The sequence below is a fragment of the Macaca mulatta genome, chromosome 12 (assembly GCF_049350105.2).
Source record: "Macaca mulatta isolate MMU2019108-1 chromosome 12, T2T-MMU8v2.0, whole genome shotgun sequence".
Classification (NCBI taxonomy): Eukaryota; Metazoa; Chordata; class Mammalia; order Primates; family Cercopithecidae; genus Macaca; species Macaca mulatta.
In genome coordinates this window covers 107,251,803-107,270,674 of record NC_133417.1, presented here as the reverse complement: position 1 = coordinate 107,270,674, position 18,872 = coordinate 107,251,803, and the positions used below count along the sequence as shown (strand labels likewise).

The following is an 18,872-nucleotide window of genomic DNA, read 5'->3' as shown; positions in this document are numbered from 1 at the left end:
GTCATCTGCAAACAGGGACAATATGACTTCCTCTTTTCCTAGTTGAATAGCCTTTCTTTCTCCTGCCTCATTGGCATGGCCAGAACTTCCAACACTATGTTGAATAGGAGTGGTGAGAGAGGGTGTCCCTGTCTTGTGCCAGTTTTCAAAAAACTGGAATGCTTCCAGTTTTTGCCCATGTAGTATAATATTGGCTGTGGGTTTGTCATAAATAGCTCTTATTGTTTTGAGATATGTCCCATCAATACCTAATTTATTGAGAGGTTTTAGCATGAAGGGTTGTTGAATTTTGTCGAAGGCCTTTTCTGAAGCTGTTGAGATAATCATGTGGTTTTTGTCTTTGGTTCTGTTTATATGATGGATTACATTTATTGATTTGCATATGTTGAACCAGCCTTGCATCCCAGGGATGAAGCCAACTTCATCATGGTGGATAAGCTTTTTGATGTGCTCCTGGATTCGGTTTGCCAGTATTTTATTGAGGATTTTTGCATTGATGTTCATCAGAGATACTGGTCTAAAATTCTCTTTTTTTGTTGTGTCTCTACCAAGCTTTGGTATCAGGATGATGCTGGCCTCATAAAATGAGTTAGGGAGGATTTCCTCTTTTTCTATTGATTGGAATAGTTTCAGAAGGAATGGCACCAGCTACTCTTTGTACCTCTGGTAGAATTCGGCTATGAATCTGTCTGGTCTTGGACTTTTTTGGTTGGTAGGCTCTTAATTATTGCCTCAATTTCAGAGCCTGTCATTGGTCTATTCAGGAATTCAACTTCTTCCTGGTTTAGTCTTAGGAGGGTGAATGTGTCCAGGAATTTATCCATTTCTTCTAGATTTTCTAGTTTATTTGCATAGAGGTGTTTATAGTATTCTCTGATGGTAGGTTGTATTTCTGTGGGATTGGTGGTAATATCCCCTTTATCATTTTTTACTGCATCTATTTGATTCTTCTTTCTTTTCTTCTTTATTAGTTTTGCTAGTGGTCTATCTATTTTGTTGATCTTTTCAAAAAACCAGCTTCTGGATTCATTGATTTTTTGAAGGGTTTTTTTGTGTCTCTATCTCCTTCAGTTCTGCTCTGATCTTAGTTATTTCTTCTGCTAGCTTTTGAATGTGTCTGCTCTTGCTTCTCTAGTTCTTTTAATTGTGATGTTAGGATGTCAATTTTAGATCTTTCCTGCTTTCTCTTGTGGGCATTTAGTGCTATAAATTTCCCTCTACACATTGCTTTAAATGTGTCTCAAAGATTCTGGTATGTTGTGTCTTTGTTCTCATTGGTTGCAAAGAACATCTTTATTTCTGTCTTCATTTCATTATGTACCCAGTAGTCATTCAGGAGCAGGTTGTTCAGTTTCTATGTGGTTGAGTGGTTTTGAGTGAGTTTCTTAATCCTGAATTCTAGTTTGATTGCACTATGGTCTGAGAGACAGTTTGTTATAATTTCTGTTGTTTTACGTTTGCTGCGGAGTGCTTTACTTCCAACCATGTGGTCAATTCTGGAATAATTGTGATGTGGTGCTGAGAAGAATGTATATTCTGTTGATTTGGGATAGAGAGTTCTGTAGATGTCTATTAGGTCTGCTTGGTTCAGAGCTGAGTTCATTTCCTGAATATCCTGGTTAACTTTTTGTCTTGTGGATCTAATGTTGACAGTGGGGTGTTAAAGTCTCCTATTATTATTTTGTGGGAATCTAAGTCTCTTTGTAGGTCTCTAAGGACTTGCTTTACGAATCTGGGTGCTCCTGTATTGGGTGCATATATATTTAGGATAGTTAGCACTTCTTGTTGAATTGATCCCTTTACCATTATGTAATGGCCCTCTTTGTCTCTTCTGATCTTTGTTGGTTTAAAGTCTGTTTTATCAGAGACTAGGATTGCAACGCCTGCTTTTTTTTGTTTTCCATTTGCTTGGTAGATCTTCCTCCATCCCTTTATTTTGAGCCTATGTGTGTCTCTGCATGTGAGATGTGTCTCCTGAATACAGCACACTGATGGGTCTTGACTCTTTATCCAATTTGCCAGTCTGTGTCTTTTAATTGGGGCATTTAGCCCATTTACATTTAAGGTTAATATTGTTATGTGTGAATTTGATCCTTTCATTATGACGTTAGCTGGTTATTTTGCTCGTTAGTTGATGCAGTTTCTTCCTAGCATCGATGGTCTTTACAATTTGGCATGTTTTTGCAGTGGTTGGTACTGGTTGTTCCTTTCCATGTTTTGTGCTTTCTTCAGGAGCTCTTGTAAGGCAGGCCTGCTGGTGACAAAATCTCTCAGCATTTGCTTGTCTGTAAAGGATTTTATTTCTCCTTCACTTATGAAGCTTAGTTTGGCTGGATATGAAATTCTGGGTTGAAATTTTTTTTTTTTTTTTTGAGTCGGGGTCTCTCTCTGTCGCCCCAGGCAGGAGTGCAGTGGCTGGATCTCAGCTCACTGCAAGCTCTGCCTCCCGGGTTCACACCATTCTCCTGCCTCAGCCTCCCGTGTAGCTGGGACTACAGGCACCCGCCACCTCGCTGGCTAGTTTTTTGTATTTTTTAGTAGAGACGGGGTTTCACCTTGTTAGCCGGGATGGTCTCGATCTCCTGACCTCGTGATCCGCCCATCTCGGCCTCCCAAAGTGCTGGGATTACAGGCTTGAGCCACCGAGCCTGGCCAAAAATTTAAGAATATTGAATATTGGCCCCCACTTTCTTCTGGCTTGTAGAGTTTCTGCCGAGAGATCTGCTGGTAGTCTGATGGGCTTCACTTTGTGGGTAACCCAACCTTTCTCTCTGGCTGCCCTTAACATTTTTTCCTTCATTTCAACTTTGGTGAATCTGACAATTATGTGTCTTGGAGTTGCTCTTCTTGAGGAGTATCTTTGTGGCATTCTCTGTATTTCGAATTTGAATATTGGCCTGGCTTGCTAGGTTGGGGAAGTTCTCCTGGATAATATCCTGCAGAGTGTTTTCCAACTTGGTTCCATTCTCTCCGTCACTTTCAGGTACACCAATCAGACATAGATTTGGTCTTTTCACATAGTCCCATATTTCTTGGAGGCTTTATTCATTTCTTTTTACTCTTTTTTCTCTAAACTTCTCTTCTTGCTTCATTTCATTCATTTGATCTTCAGTCACTCATACCCTTTCTTCCAGTTGATCAAATTGGCTACTGAAGCTTGTGCATGCATCACGCAGTGCTCGTGCCATGGTTTTCAGCTCCATCAGGTCATTTAAAGTCTTCTCTACACTGTTTATTCTAGTCAGCCATTCATCCAATCTTTTTTCCAAGGTTTTTAGCTTCTTTGCAATGGGTTCGAACATCCTTCTTCAGCTCGGAGAAGTTTGTTGTTAACGATCTTCTGAAGCCTTCTTCTCTCAACTTGTCAAAGTCATTTTCCATCCAGCTTTGTTCCATTGCTGGCGAGGAGCTGCGTTCCTCAGTTGGAAATGCAGAAATCACCCATCTTCTGTGTCGCTCATGCTGGGAGCTGTAGACTGGAGCTGTTCCTATTTGGCCATTTGGAACCTCCCAAGTATATCTTTTCATTCTGATGTTTTGACATCTGAGACCTGACTGTCCCTCCGAGGGCTGGCCAATTCCTAGAGACAGTAAATGACTCACCTGGGAACATACCTGTCATATGCACCCCCACCAACCCAGAGTTCCTAACCCCCAACAACCTCCTTTATCAAACTCATACATTCCCAGGCTACCCTCTGCCTGCTGTAATTATCAGAGGACCAGTACCAGACAGCAAGGGACAGCCCCTATGCCAGAGAGCTGGCAGAATTACTCAAACTAGACAATTCTAAATCTGCTTAGATTGCTTACTCTGCCTTGCCTGTATTCCTTTATGAAAACCACAATACGGCCTCTTGCCTGTGCTCCCTGCCTTCTGCCTCCTGGAGGTTGGTGCGCCCCCGTGTGGCCCTGCATGGTGTGGCATGCCTCCTCCTCTTGGGAACTGTGAGTAACAAACGATCTTTTCATTGCTAGCTGTCTCCTGATCTGTTGGCCTCACCACACCTGAATAAGAAGATCTGCATTTTAAAACACTGTGTTGTTGATTTTTTTTTTTTTTTAGGGAGATGAGTAATTTTTTTGGCAAGGTAAAATCCACATATAGTGAATTGCACAGATCTTAAGTGTACAGTTCAATGAGTTTTGACACACCCATAATCCATACAACCAACCCAGAGTGAGAACATTTTCATCACCCAAGAAAGTTCCTTCATATCCCCTTCAATTGGTCTTTTAAGCTCCACTGTTTGGCATTCTTTCCAGTGAGAAGTTCAAACAGTCTTAGAACAAAATGGCTGCCTGTGTGATTCTCAGGAGTCAAACTCTCTAAAAAGCCAGTGGCAGTCTCAGCTGAAGTTTCTAGAAAACTCAGAACTAGGACTCCTGTCAAAACTAGGACACCTTTTGCCCCAAAGGGCCCGGAGAAGTCCCGGAGCAAGAAATGTGTCTTAAACAAGAGTACTATGGAATGAAAGGAAAGTCAGAAAGAGTTTTTCCTTGTGATACAGGGTGAGACGTCACTCAGAGGCTTCCCCTAAAAAGCCCACATCGCCAGTTGGAATTGATCTCCCTTGCTCATATTCTCTTAGAACTTTGCTTAGAAGCACATAATCTCTGTCCTGGCAAAGATTATAGAGGTCATCCCTTACAAAATAACCTAATTCAAAATCAGGAAAATGACTTTTTGGATGAACTTTTATCTTTCTTTTATAAAATGGAGATGCAAAGATTCAAGTGTCATTTTTACTTTGGCTGCCAGGAAACTCAGCTAAATCCAGTACTTACATCAAACCATGAATTCATCTCAGATGTCTGATAACATCTATTTCTCTACTCCTTTTACCTAGTTTTTTTTTTTTTTTTCCAATTTCAATTTTAGTTGTCTTGTTTTATACATTGATTTTTTTGTAAGCTGCCTGAAAAGTTCTTGCCCTTTTATAACACCTATGGTGCACTGGACTTATTTATGTATATACCTGTCTTCCTTTCTCTTCCACAGCTTAACAAAATGCATTGCTTAATGAAGGGTATAATAAATATGTTAAAAATCCAATTGAATATGATCAGAAGAGATCTTCTTCTAGATTTTACCCCTTTTCCTTCTTTAAAAAATATTCTCTGAAGGGGATGACCATAGGGAAGGTCAGCCATGATGTAGGAGCAGGTAGAATTGGCAGGACCCTCTCCCCCCCACCATCCCAGGCTCTCCCTCAGGAGCGCCCATGCACCTGGGACCTACCTCTTCTGTGGGCTTTCTCTTTTGGCGGGTGTTGGATGTGGTAATGAATCTCCACTGGGAAGATGAAGAGCTCTGTTGGGGGCTCATTGGCTTTAAATTGACTCTTCAGGGGCTCCAAGACTCTGGGTGGTTCTTCTGAGATAGGAGGTAATTTCAAAGCCTTTGGTGCCTGGAGAAAATTTAAAAACAAAACGAACATGGCAGGTGTCCAAACCCTGCTGCTTGCAGGGGCAAACGATACTGTCTCTTATTGTATCTCTTGCACCCGGAGCTGCTGAGAGAGGTAAGCTAATCCAGCTGGGAGCCGGTATCTGACTTCAGTGGTACCACTTGGTGTCCTGGGATCCAGAATATGCCCCTGTTAATCCTGCCTGTGATTCCTCTGAGAATTATAAACATGCTCAGTTTAAGAGCCTTTGAGAGGATATATAGTCTTTCTTTTTCTTGCAGCTGGAAGAACTGAGCCAGACTAATATGACATATCTGAGATCTCTTTGAACTGATTGGGAGAAATCTCAGCATATGTTGTTAAGGGAAAAAGCAAAGTACAGAACATTGTTTGAGCAAGCTTTCCACTAAGAAGGGGCAGGAAATAGCATTTGTGATTGCTGACCTTATCTATGCTAAGCCACAGTTTCTTCCTCTGTAAAATAAGAGTAATCATACTATCTACATCATAAGGTTGTTGTAAGAATTAAATGAGCTAATATACACAATTATAATAGTGTTTGAAACTAGGATTATTTCCATATTTCTTTGAGAGTAGACTCTCTTCTCATTAGCATTTATCTAGCCACTAGCAGAAAAAATGGGAGCTTTTTCATGCTTGTGTAATATGAACATAGCTGAAAAAGAATCATTGTGTGGCAGAATCAGCAACTGATTTTGTCCAGTTATTTTCTGTCCCCCAAAAAGTGTGTGTGTGTGTGTGTGTATGTGTATGTGTATGTGTATGTGTATGTGTATGTGTATGTGTATGTGTATGTGTATGTGTGTGTGTATATGAGAGATTCACTGGGGGTAGTAGAGCCTCCTGTTTCTAATTATTCAGAGGTTGCTGAAAATTTCTCCTTTTAGTTTGCAACTTTTAACATAGGAACTTGGCTCTGTGAAATGTATACATGTGCTGGTTTCAGGAGTTCAGTTTCATAGGAGGAAAAAGAAAAGCATTAGGCTTGCTGTTCGCTCCTGGTCCAAAGAAATCTGGGAAGTCAGACACCCTTCTAGTGTCTCCTTTTTAGTACTCAAAAAGAAAAAAAAAGATCAGAAGCATACATAAGCAACCTGTGTATTTAGAGTTGATTGAGGAAGGAAATTCAACCAAATCTTTGCAGGGTAATATTTATAATTTCAAGACATTAAGCAAATGATAAACCAAACACACGCACATAGGATCTTTATGTTCCTGGAGACCTTCACTGTCCAGGTGCCGGCTGCCCACACCAACTGCCCTGTTTTGAATACTGACCGTGTGCATTTTGTTTGACAAGGTTTGCATTGAGAAATCAATGTGGACACTCAAATGATTTGTGTGAGGTATGGCTGACAAGCCAAGATTTAATTTCTTTACCCTAATTAAAAATTTACACAGAGTTTTAGTATGGTGGAAAATATTGCTTTGCTCTGTGAAACCACATACATGGGCGGAGGGAACAGACTCCTTTCCTCTGGGCCTGGCTCAGTTCTGAGCGGACCCAGGAGCAAAGTTGAGGGCTTTCCTTAGGCCTATGGTGAGCCTGGCAGGTCAGGCCTGCTGTTCACTCCTGCACCAAAGGAACCTGGGAAGACAGAAGCCCTTCTGGTGTGGATGGAAAGGTTTAGATCAACTCAGACACAGGAAATCTGAGAAAATCTTGAACAGACTGTAAACAACCTCCCTCACTGGCAGCAGGACCACCTGGAGTGCCCATGGCTGCTTGAGGAACACTTCAGATGACACGAATCCCTACAATTAATCAACATCGCTGTAGATCACAGTCAGATACAATGTACTTTCCTAAAAGTGCTTCATCTTTTCTACCAGCCCTGTAAGGTGGACGTTATTATCTGTATACACAGATAATATATATAATAAAGTCACTGTGCTCAGAGTGTGTGAGTGACCTGCTCATGTTCCCATGGCTACTCCGGGCAGAACATCCTGGGGCCCTTGCTTGTCCCCATTCATCACTGGTGCTTCCAAACACTGAAGAAAGGCCCACATAGAACTGCAAGGCAGGACCAGACCAGAGACAGCCAAGGGCATCTCTAATAAAGAAGGTGTATTTGGCTCCCAAAGGAGGTGGATAGACTTGCAAAATTTCCCCTACATTTTCAAAGGCGATAGACCCTCAGTGGAGCCAAACTGTTGCTGGATTCAAGATCTCCAGCATTTTGAATCTGAAGTGGGTTTACTGCTTACAAACTCAAATTCTGTCCTTTAAAACGTTTACAGATAATCCCTTGCCCCTTAAGAAATCAAAGAATTCTGTCGCTGTCAGGGAGTGTGGTAATAACACATGCTTTAAGGTAGAATTGGTGGCAGCTGAAATTCCTTGCCCTTCACAATTTTCAATCTTTAGTAAATTACTACAGTTCTATTCCAGCTCCACCTGGTCAGCTCAGACGCTAGAGATGCCAGTTCTCTTCTGAGACACCTTCTGAGTCACCTTATTTCTAGATTGGGATTAATCTCTCTCTCTTCCCTCCTCTCTCTCTCTTTCTCCTGCGTGCACAAACATACATATACACACCACCTTTTCCTTCTTCACTTCCCCAGGGGTGATTATTCCGGAGCCAGTGGCAGATGCTACGGGAGGGAAGAGGCATCTTTCAGCAGGAAGCGCCTGTAACAAGTGGCCGCTTCTGGCCTTGTGGCGTTTCACATTCCTTTGTTTATCTTTAAAAACAGGATGAGAATGAGAATATATTAGTTGCAGGTATGGGGATGAACAGTTGAGTTTTGACCTTTATCATATTGTGGTTAATGGGGAGAAAGGCAGGGAGTGTGCTTGGGCGCTGGGACAGCCCCAGCCTTGCGGGAGGGAGGTTCAGAGAGCCCTAGTCTCCTGATCTGGGTTGAGGTCTTGCTGGCTGAGTCAGGCGGTAAAGAGAACGATAACGATAATAATTAATATTTATTGAGCTCTAAATATGGGGAAAGAGTTATGTAGATATTTCATGTACATTAACTCAATTTACACAATAGACTTATGGGGTTATCATTATCCCCATTCTACAGATGAGAAAACTGAGCATCAGCAATATTGGTTAATATGCCCAAGATCACAGCTGTAAGTGGGGGTAACTTGAGCCCAGAAAGTGTGATTTCCGAATGCATGCAGCTAAGCACTAGACAAAGAGGCACCTGCCAGAGTCTCATTCCCATGTCCAGCTAGATTCTGGCTTTTATTTTCTAAGGTGAGTGGCACAAGGAAGTGATGTTTGGCATGCTTCAGTGTCCTTATATGAACTCTGCATGACTGGGTTTACCCAGATCAGTGAGCAAGACATTTGGGTTCTTACCGCTGAGATCTGCCTTCCTATTAGGGAAGGTGCCTCCACAGAATGTAATGTGGGATTTGTCACTTGGGAGACAAGAGTAATCGATGTGGCCATGCCCAAAGGCCTTCCTGAAGGTTTGCTGTGTCTTTTCATTGTATCTTTCCTTTGAAGCATATAAACGAAGGTGATTCTCTATTGACGTGTCCTAGGGAACGACAAATACACATTCCTGTAAACAGGCTGTTGTAAAGGGCAGAGCAGGTTTCTTTAACAGCCCTCGTGGTTAGGCTTGTGGTTTCAAGTATGAAATTTCCTTTGCAGGTTGGGAAGAAAAATAAGGTTATAACAGCAAGCTCTCTAATGCTGTTTATTACAATAAAACATTTTATTGTTGTTGATAGAATGATACTTAGCCATGCCTGACATACAGTACTATCTTGTGAAAAAAATCACAAAATTTTGATTAAAAATCAAAATGAAGTGCTAGTATTGGTGTCTTTATCCATTATGAAATGTTTCTCAGGCTGAATACAGTGGCTCACACCTGTAATCCTAGCACTTTGGGAAGCCTAGGGAGGAGGATTGCTTGAGCTCAGGAGTTTGAGACCAGCCTGGGCAACATGGCAAGACCCAATCTCTACAAAAAAATTTAAAAAGTTAGCCAGGCATGGTGGCACACACTTGTAGTCCCAGCTACTTAGGCGGCTGAGGCAAGAGGATTGCTTGAGCCCAGGAGGTCAAGGCTGTAGTGAGCTGTGGTAGCGCCTCTGCACTCCAGCCTGGGCAACAGAGCAAGATCGTGTCCCTTCCCTATCACCCCCCCAAAATAAAGGTCTCTCCCCACTGCCCTTCCACTTTGTGGCTCTTCTCCCCCTTTCCTCTTCTCCTTGGTGTATGACCTTCTTGTAAGTCAAATGAGTTTATTCAGGATGGGAGCAGACATTGTCTATGTTGCTCTGAACAATTGTTATCTTGTACACACACACACACACACACAGCCTTAGAGTTTAGAAAGTGTTTCTACATTGTAACTCATTTAATCCTCACAGTAACCTTGTGAGACATATGATAATAGCTCCATTTTACAGAAGAGGTGAATTCAGGCTCAAAGTTAGTTAACGATTCTTGGACAGGCTTATCATAACTAGCAAAAAGCAGGACCCAAACCAAGGCTTTTCTGAGTCTAAGGCAATAGCTATTTTCCAAACAAGATTAACAGCTGCCAAGATGAGCAAAGAGTCAGGGGAGAATCTGTGGTTACCTAAGTTTGGAAAACCCAGAGTTTAACAAAGTTAAGCTGGTGACTATGTTATAGAACTTCTTGAAGTTCTCTGTATCTATGCATGTGACTTTCCAGGAGGAGAAGGCATGCAGAACTTCCCCAATGTATTTGCCTATGAAACTCTTATTTATTTATTTAGAGGCAGGGTTTTGCTCTGTTGCCTAGGCTGGAGTGCAATGGTGCGATCTTGGCTTACTACAACCTCCTCCTCCCAGGTTCAAGCGATTCTCCTGCCTCAGCCTCCCGAGTAACTGGGATTACAGTGCCCGCCACCATGCTTGGCTAATTTTTGTATTTTTAGTAGAGACGGGGTTTTGCCATGTTGGCCAGGCTGGTCTCGAACTCCTGGCTTAGGTGATCCATCTGCCTCGGTCTCCCAAAGTGCTGGGATTACAGGTGTGAGCCACCGCACCCATCCAAAATTTTGTGAAATGGAGCATCTTGCAATGCTAGAGTTCTATATGTGACACTTCAGGGAAATGCTGGTCAAAAGGGTCAAAGTACTCTTCCCTTCTGTGGAGGTATCAAGAAATGGCAAAGGGAGAGAGAATCCTCTCAGTAGTCAAGAACAATGACAGAGGAGAGCACATTAGAAGTGGTACCTCTGGCACTGGCCAGACTCGGTGGCTCATGCCTATAATCCTAGCACTTTGGGAGGCTGAGGCCGGCAGATTGCCTGAGCTCAGGAGTTCGAGACCAGCCTGGGCAACATGGTGAAATACCATCTCTACTAAAATACAAAAAAGTAGCCAGGCCTGGTGGTACTTACCTGTAGTCCCAGCTACTCGGGAGGCTGAGGCAGGAGAAATGCTTGAACCTGAGAGGTGGAGGTTGCAGTGAGCCAAAATCACACTATTGCGCTCCAGCCTGGGTGACAGAGTGAGACTCCATCTAGGGGGAAAAGAAAAAAAAACAAAAACAAAAACAAAGAAATGGTACCTCTGCCCGCGTTTCGTCTTCCTGCCAGGGCTGCTTCCTGAGTGGTGGCAAGCGAGTCCCCTGACTGCCATGGTTCTTGGCTAGAGGGCCCTGGTCCACATGTCCAGCAGCTCCAGCTTCCCCTTCATCCAGGCCCTGTTGACCTGCCAAGGTGAACAACGGGTCAGCTCATCACCCTGGAAATGGACGTGGTGTTCTTGCTGCCTCCAAACTGCCTCCCTTCTTGCTTCTCTGAGTAAAGGTGCTCAAGGCCCTCCCTTGCTCCCCCTCCTCCCTTATTCGGTATTTCTGCTAGTGCCTCCTTGGAAGTGGCAGCCAGGTCTGTGGAAACAGAGTTGCACTAGCAGTCAGGAGGCTCAGGGTTGAGTCTTCATTCCTTAGACACAGTTTCCCCATCTGTAAAATGGGGATACGGATTTCTTGCCCTCACTTCCTTGTAGAGTTATCTGGAGCTCAAATAAGATAATGAATGTGACAGCCCTTGGTAAACTGTGAGGGATTAGTGGATGACAGTGGTGTGATTATGGTGGCGTGACCTGCAGCCTGCTGTGTTGTCATGGAGGTGCTCAGCCTGAAGCAAGCTCTTGGGATTCCAGGGCTGTCTCCTGGCTCTTTATTTGTAGAAAAGCCTCTGCCGAATGCAATGAGGTGAGACTGCTGTTTAGCTCTCTGAACTTATACTGTCTGCAACCCTCAGGAAGGATCTGAGTCAACAGATGACTCCAACATAGTTAACAAATCTTTCATCAATGGTTTAAGGGGTCCTGCAGCTGTTTTCATCACTTTCTCAAGGTAGATTTATTGCTGAAACAGTCTGGCAAAGCTTCCTTGTTTGGAGCCAAGTTTTAGCAATACCTTTATTCCCAGCATACGGCTCCATGGAACAATGCGGGGCTGTCTTTCAACTAGGGGCTCTGGAAGGCTTTGGGGGCCTGTGTGTGATGGATCACAAGACTTCTGGGAGCTGCTTCTCCTCCTGCCTCCAGCCAGCCTCACCTTCCCTCTCGGCTCCTGTTCATTATTTCCATCCTTGGTGTCACTGAGCCAAGAGTCAATCGCCCACAGGTGGGGCTACTCCCTCCCTCCAGCTCTCCTTCCTTTGCCCAGTGGCTCCTGAAGGCCGTGCTAGAAGTGAACTGAGGCTGAGTGTTGGTGGAAGAAATACAGGCTCAGACTCAGGTTCAGGTTCAGAGGGTCTGCTCTGGTTTTAGTGGCCCAGGGAAATCTGATGGGCTGGGGACTCATTAATATGAGGTGACCCGGGGCTACATTAGGCCTGCTCCTGAGAGGATCTCAACTCCATACAGAGAGCAGCACTAAAGACCTTTGGGGATATTCTAGAATGATTCCTTGTAGAATGATTCCTTGGGGTCAAACCGGATACTAACTAGGTCCATCTTTTCTGGTCAGATTCACCTGGAACCAAATGCATTTCTGAGGGTGGAGGAAGTGAAACTCTAGCCAAATGGCCACTTGCCTACTAAATAGTTTTTTTGTTTTGTTTTGTTTTGTTTTGTGGGGGGCGCAGGGGACATAGTCTCACTCTGTTGCCCAGGCTGGAATGCAGTGGTGTTATCTTGGCTCACTGCAACCTCCACCTCCCAGGTTCAAGTGATTCTCCTGCCTCAGCCTCCCGAGTAGCTGGGATCATAGGCATGCACCACCACACCCAGCTAATTTTTGTATTTTTAGTAGAAACGGGGGTTTCACCATGTTGGCCAGTCTGGTCTCAAACTGCTGACGTCAAGTGATCCACCTGCCTCAGTCTCCCAAAGTGTTGGGATTACAGGTGTGAGCCACTGCGCCCAGTCTGAACAGTCTTACACATTGGGTCTCTAAGTTGGGGTAGGGGGCATTGTGAGTAGGCGGAACAGAGAGACAATTTTCCCTTTGGTGATATCCCAGGTGAGTTTGAATATGTGACTCAAGCAACGCGAGGGGAAACAGAATTTTTTTTTCTTAGTAAACATCATCATCTGATTCATTTATTTGTGCTTAATAGAAACAGATTTGCAAGTAAAGTATTGGAAGCTTCAGTTGTTGAAAGGAGACCACAAAACTTAATCTCTCTGGATCTCAGATATGGATTCAGATAATCCAGATAATGTGCGTTGGAGTAGCTCTGTCCTCTCCTGTTATTTTTCACAAACAACCAGGGAGGAAGGAATGCAGACCCCAGTATTTGCATTTTACATATGCACAAACTGAAGATGCAGAGAGCATAAGTGACTTAGCCAACATCATATTGTTGGAGACCTGGGATTTGCAGCTGGGACTTTTGCTACTTCTTCAGATACAGTGTTGGGCAAAGAGAGGGAAACCAGTGGATGATAAGGTTCAAACAAATGAAAACATCAGTCAGGGTTCAAGTTACAGCCACTGAACTATTTTTGCTTCTTTTAAAATAGATTTTTTTGGCCACTGTGATCATGGGTAATTGGGCATTCCAACAAGCTAAGGAGGTATAATGAACATTTACTGAGCACATAGTATGTGCCTGCTTCTAGTACTACAGTATCTCATTTAATTCCCACATGCAACCCTGTGAGATAAAGATGGGTATGGTCATCTCCATTTCATAAATGAGAAAACTGAGGCCCAGAGTGGCTATATGGCTTGGAATCAGTGCTAATGGTCACATGTTTAATCACTATTTGATACAGTCTCTTTGTTTTCTGCCTGATTGTGACAGCTCCTTAGTATATGGCATCAATTAGGAAAGTCACTTTATCCCTCAGGTGTGCAGTGTTACTCCAGCCATAAAATGAAAGCCCTGAGGCCGAGAGCAGTGACTGATGCCTGTAATCCCAGCACTTTGGGAGGCCAAGTGGGGAGGAGCACTTGAGAACAGGAGTTTGAAACCAGCCTGGGCAACATGGTGAAACCCCATCTCTACAAAAAAGTACAAAAATTAGCTGGGAGTGGTGATGTGCTCCTACAGTTCCAGCTACTTAGGAGGCTAAGTGGGAGGATCGCTTGAGCCCAGGAATTCAAGGCTGCAGTGAGCCGTAATCACATGGCTGCACTTCAGCTTGGGTGACAGAACAAGAGCAAGACCTTGTCTCTAAAAAAAAAAAAAAATAAAAAGTAGAATAAAATAAAAAAGAAAAGAAAAAGAAAAAAAGAGACTCAAGTGAGATGTGTGGTTGGTTGAACTATGTAATGGCCTCAGGCTCTGAGAACCTGCCATGTTCTTCTCCATTCATTTGATAAACCAGATTCTCTACTTATCCTGACCAGATCATTTCCCCAAAGATGGGGGTTGGTCAGCCACTGCCACTGTTTCTGGAAAATTTCATTATACATATTTTAGGGGCAGGGTCTCAGGCTGGAGTGCAGTGGTGCCATCATAGCTCACTACAGCCTTGAATTCCTGGGCTCAAGTGATCCTCCTGCCTCAACCTCCCAAGTAGCTGGGACTACAGGCAAGTGCCACCACGCCCAGCTTAAATTTTAAATTTTTTGTAGAGACAGGGTCTCACTATGTTGCCCAGGCTGGTCTCAAACTCCTAGCCTCAAGCAATCCTCCCTCCTTGGCCTCCCAAAATGTTGGGATTACAGGAATGAGCCACTGAGTCTGGCCAAAAATCTTATGTTGGGCTCTTGTTCTTTTATTTTCTCAAGAACTCTGCTACCAGCCAAGGCTCTTGTCTTTGCCTATTACTGCTACCCAGTTGTCTTTTCACATCTCCCTTACCAAAGGCAACTTCTGGCTCTTTTAATGCTTCAAGTTCCATAGAATAATATTGACAGGGTCAATCCCCATACTACTAAACAGTTTACAGATGGCTTGCAATAATTTTCTGTATAGCCATGATGTAGATCTTATTGTGCCCATTACAGAGATGAGCAAACAGAAGCTCAAAGAGGTTAAATGACTTGCTTAAGATCTTACACTAGTAAGTGAGAGAACAGCCATTTCGATACACATTTCTGGCTCCAAATCCTATATATATATTTCACATTATATTGCCACAAAAATCACAGGATTAAGGAATATAAGAGTGAAACAGATCTAAGAAATCATCTAAAATCTAGAGTCTAGACCTACACTGCCAAACACAGTAGCCACCAGCTGCATGTGGTTATTTAGATATAAGTTAATTAATATAAAATAAAATAAAAAGCTCAGTTTCACTGTTGTAATTACTACATTTCAAGTGCTCAATAGCCACATGTTGCTAATGGCCACTTTATTGGACAGCCCATAGGGAACATTCCATCACTGTGAAAAGCGTTATTGGACAGTGCTGGTCTGCACTCACCCCTCATTTTACAGATTGAGGACTATGCAACCCAGAATCCGAAGACCTTGTTTTGGGAAACGCCATTTTAAGGTGTTAACAATTCAAATATCTGAGAACCGGTCATAAAATCAACATGCAAATCAACATGTACCTTGTTCAAAAGATTTTCCTTGTTGAATCCAAAATGAAGGGAAGACAGGCAGGAGATGGTATTTTGGGGGTACACCTGAAAGATCTTGTTGTGGCCTGAGCTTCTTTGGTACATTAAGTTGACTGTCCTGGAGCAGCACAGAATCCTTGATGTATCCTGAAGAGCAGATCAGGGGATATTGATAGAAACAGTGGTCACCAACTTCAAGTTCTCAGCGGTAACTACAAGGTTCCTCACTTGCACTAGTCTTGGCTTTGGACATTGCCCATTAGGGAAGACAAGTAGAAGATGAGGGAGATTAAAAAGTCGGATAGAACCCATAGAGGCTTGTCTATCCAGTGTCTTAGGTGCTTCTGGTTCTGTGCTACATGTGTACTTCCTCCATCCCATCATTCCCAAGAAATGGGTCTCCCTGGTGGAAGGAACATGGCTGCTTCGTTGGGGCAAAAAGCTCCTCCTGCCTCAGGAGGAGATCCAGTGGTAGTGGATGTATCCTATTTGCTTCTGTAGGCCCCATGGTCAGCAGCCTCCTCAATCCATCATTCTATAAGTATTTATTGAGGGCTTCCCTATGGGCTCACCCCTCAGCTAGTCAGTGAAGTAGATACAATGGAACCAAACTTGGGCCCTTTTAAAAGGCACTCAATAGTCTATTGGAGAGGCAAAGCTCTCTTGTGTTCTGTATGGCTCTGAGTGTCAGTGTAATATAAGGTCAGAAAACAAGGAGCTCAATATTGACTGGAGTTTTCAGCAAAGACTTTGTAGAAGGTGTGAGCTTGAAGGGTGGGGAGGATTAATCATAGAGGTGTAAAGAAGTCCCAGAGAATATATACATTAGTGTCACAAAGTGGGGAGTTCTGAGATGTGCAGGAAGAGGGTGGTGGGGCCATTGGACTGATGGGCTCACATCAGATTCTTGCCATTGTGCCTCCAGCTTGAGGGTCTCACCTTCAAGAGGGACTGTGGCAAGAAATTATGGCAAGGAGCTCAAGAATGCATTTGTGTGTGTGTATCTTTCCTTAAACCATACATTTTAGCCATAGACTTCCATGGAGGACTCGGAGACTTTTTTTGAGGCTAAGAGGGTCCTTCATTCTGGGGAATGTTGCACCTAGGCTATAGGAGAGTGGCCTGCTCTGCCCTCTGCCCACCCAATGACAAACACTTCTTTGGTTAAGTGGCTCTTTCTCAAAAGTGTCAAATAAATGGAACTGCCTATAACTGTGGAACTACCCTGAGAGTAAAACCAATGACTGGACGAGCCCATAACTTTCATTTTGCTTCAAGTCACCACTTATTGGGGGAGTGAATTGCTTTCTCTTCTTCCTCAGGGTAAACCTATAAAGCAGGAAGAAAGTCAGTCTTTCTCTGATCCTGGCTGTTTCTTGTTGCTAAAGAAGTGGCAAACAGCCGAGTGGGTACTGGCACATTCGCTGCTCACTCTTCTCATCTCAAATAGGCTTGCCAAATAAAATACAGGATGTCTAGTTAAGTTTGAATTTTGGATAAATGAGGAATACTTTTTTAGTAGAAGTACATCCCGAAGATTGCAAGTGTAACTGTTTATGCGTGTTGCAGGGGTGGGTATGCACGTGCTTAATCTGGCAACTCTAATCCCCAACCACTTCCCGCTTTTGTTTTCAAGCATTTACAGAGTGCATTTAGAGTCTGTTCATTAGAAGGGTGTCCATCCCACTCCTAATGGATTATGCTGGAGAGCTGCCATCTTTAAGAGGAGAAGTCCTAACATTTCATTTCTGGGAGGACCTGGGATCACCTCAGATGGGGAACTAAGGAATGCTGGGAAGAATGTGGAACTGTGGGAGTGCAGGGTGGATCTGACTTCTGGTCCCAGCTCTGCTTTTGACTGAATGATCTTGGACAAATTCCTTTGCCTCTCTGGGCTTCTTCTTCCTTATCTTGTAAAAGGTGGGGGTTGAACTGGAGGGTCTCTGAGTGGAGAAGATTGGGAAGAAAGTTCTGGCCTGGATGTGGCATGTGAGGCTGCTGAGGGCGAGGGGTGGGAGTGAAGGCAGGACTTCAGGCCGTTCTTCCCTCTGCAAATGCTTCAGAGGACAAAGGGTGGGAGCTGTGAAAGGGATTTGTGGGCTACCAGGCATGGAGTTTTGCTTTAACACAGAATTGGGCTTGAAATCCTGGTGTTTCAGGTCTTGATGGAAAACACACTGTCACACCAGAATGGGAGGTGGGGCAGTTTGGGGTGTGCCCCTCTCCCATTTCCCCACTGACCTGCGCACCACAGCCTATACATGGCGTCTGGGGGCCAAGTCCGCAGGAGGCCTCTGAGGTATCTCTTGGCTGAATGTCCCGGCTGGATCTGCCGTTGGGCCTGGCTCTCCAGCTGGCTTCGGAAGTGGAGGTATGGTTGCCAGGCTCTGTCCTGCTGTCCCTGTGGGGACACCAGTCAGGAAACAGTACAGCTGCTGAGCCCTGAGCCACCTAGTGATATAGGCTGGTTAGCACAGTCTTCATCAGTAATCCAGGAAACTCCCAGAAGGTGCCAGAAGGCACCAAAAACAGATGCCTTGGCTAATAGACATAAACCAAGAGCCCTCAGAACAAAGCTCTGAAAGGCCCCTGCACGTTTGCAGTTGGAAGCAGAAGGAGAAATGACATATACCAGACTCCATCTTGAGATAGAGCATTAGGAAAGGGTAAAAACTTCAGAAGAAAACACATTACCTAGTTCAGCCTGTGGACATCATTTTAGTGTCTTCAAAAATGGCTCTGTACTGTAATGGGAAAGCCAGCTCACAAATCTGCATTGGCATTCAGTGTTTGTAATATGAATACTGGGACAGACAAATCATGTCCGTGTTCATGGGGAGCCTGGCATTTTGAAAATATCTGGCTCTGATGCATTTCATTTAAGCTGGGGAGAATTTTCTGGGAACCTACCTGCCAAAGTCAGTGCCACCGTGCAAGACATCATGGGGAATAAATATGGATAATAACATCTTACAATTGACTAGGAATTTACATTACACAGAGAACTTTCACCTCATCTGTAATCCTATAAGGTGGACTGAGTTACTATAACCACTTAACTGATGTAGAAGCTCTCAGAGGATGATTGCTTAGGCACAAGAATAGCAAATGTGTGATATTTGTGTTGACATCTCTCACCCTCCCCAGTGTCCATGGCAGACATTCCTAATCAATCACAGAATTCTTGACTGCTGAACTGAAGGTGATCTCAGAATCCATTTTCTCCTTAAAAACATTTTTGAAACTAAGGCATAATTTATATAGCATAGATTATACAGAGCTTGGATGTTCATTTGATAAATATTGACAACTGTATATACCTTTGTAACCACCACAGAAAACAAAATCCAGAACATTTTCATCCACCCAGGAAGTCCCTCATGCCACTTTTTAGTCAATATCCTCCTGCCCACTAGGTAATTGCTATTCTGATTTCTAACACTGTGGACTGTTTTATTCTATTCTTGAACTTCATATGAATGGAAACAGACAGCATATATTCTTGGATGCTCCACAAAA

General features: G+C 43.6%; 1 protein-coding gene across 1 annotated transcript in view; it reads right to left on the bottom strand.

The window, feature by feature from the left end:
* The window catches only part of KIAA2012, a 138,618-nt gene that overhangs the window by 101,132 nt on the left and 18,614 nt on the right, over positions 1-18,872 (bottom strand). The window contains exons 3-8 of the mRNA XM_015110675.3: positions 17,595-17,754; positions 15,345-15,500; positions 10,947-11,089; positions 8,747-8,930; positions 7,978-8,120; positions 5,243-5,411 (exon numbers count right to left, since the gene is read on the bottom strand). Of these exons, the coding sequence (XP_014966161.3) occupies positions 5,243-5,411; positions 7,978-8,120; positions 8,747-8,930; positions 10,947-11,089; positions 15,345-15,500; positions 17,595-17,754 (955 nt within the window). The remainder of the gene's footprint in view (positions 1-5,242; positions 5,412-7,977; positions 8,121-8,746; positions 8,931-10,946; positions 11,090-15,344; positions 15,501-17,594; positions 17,755-18,872) is intronic.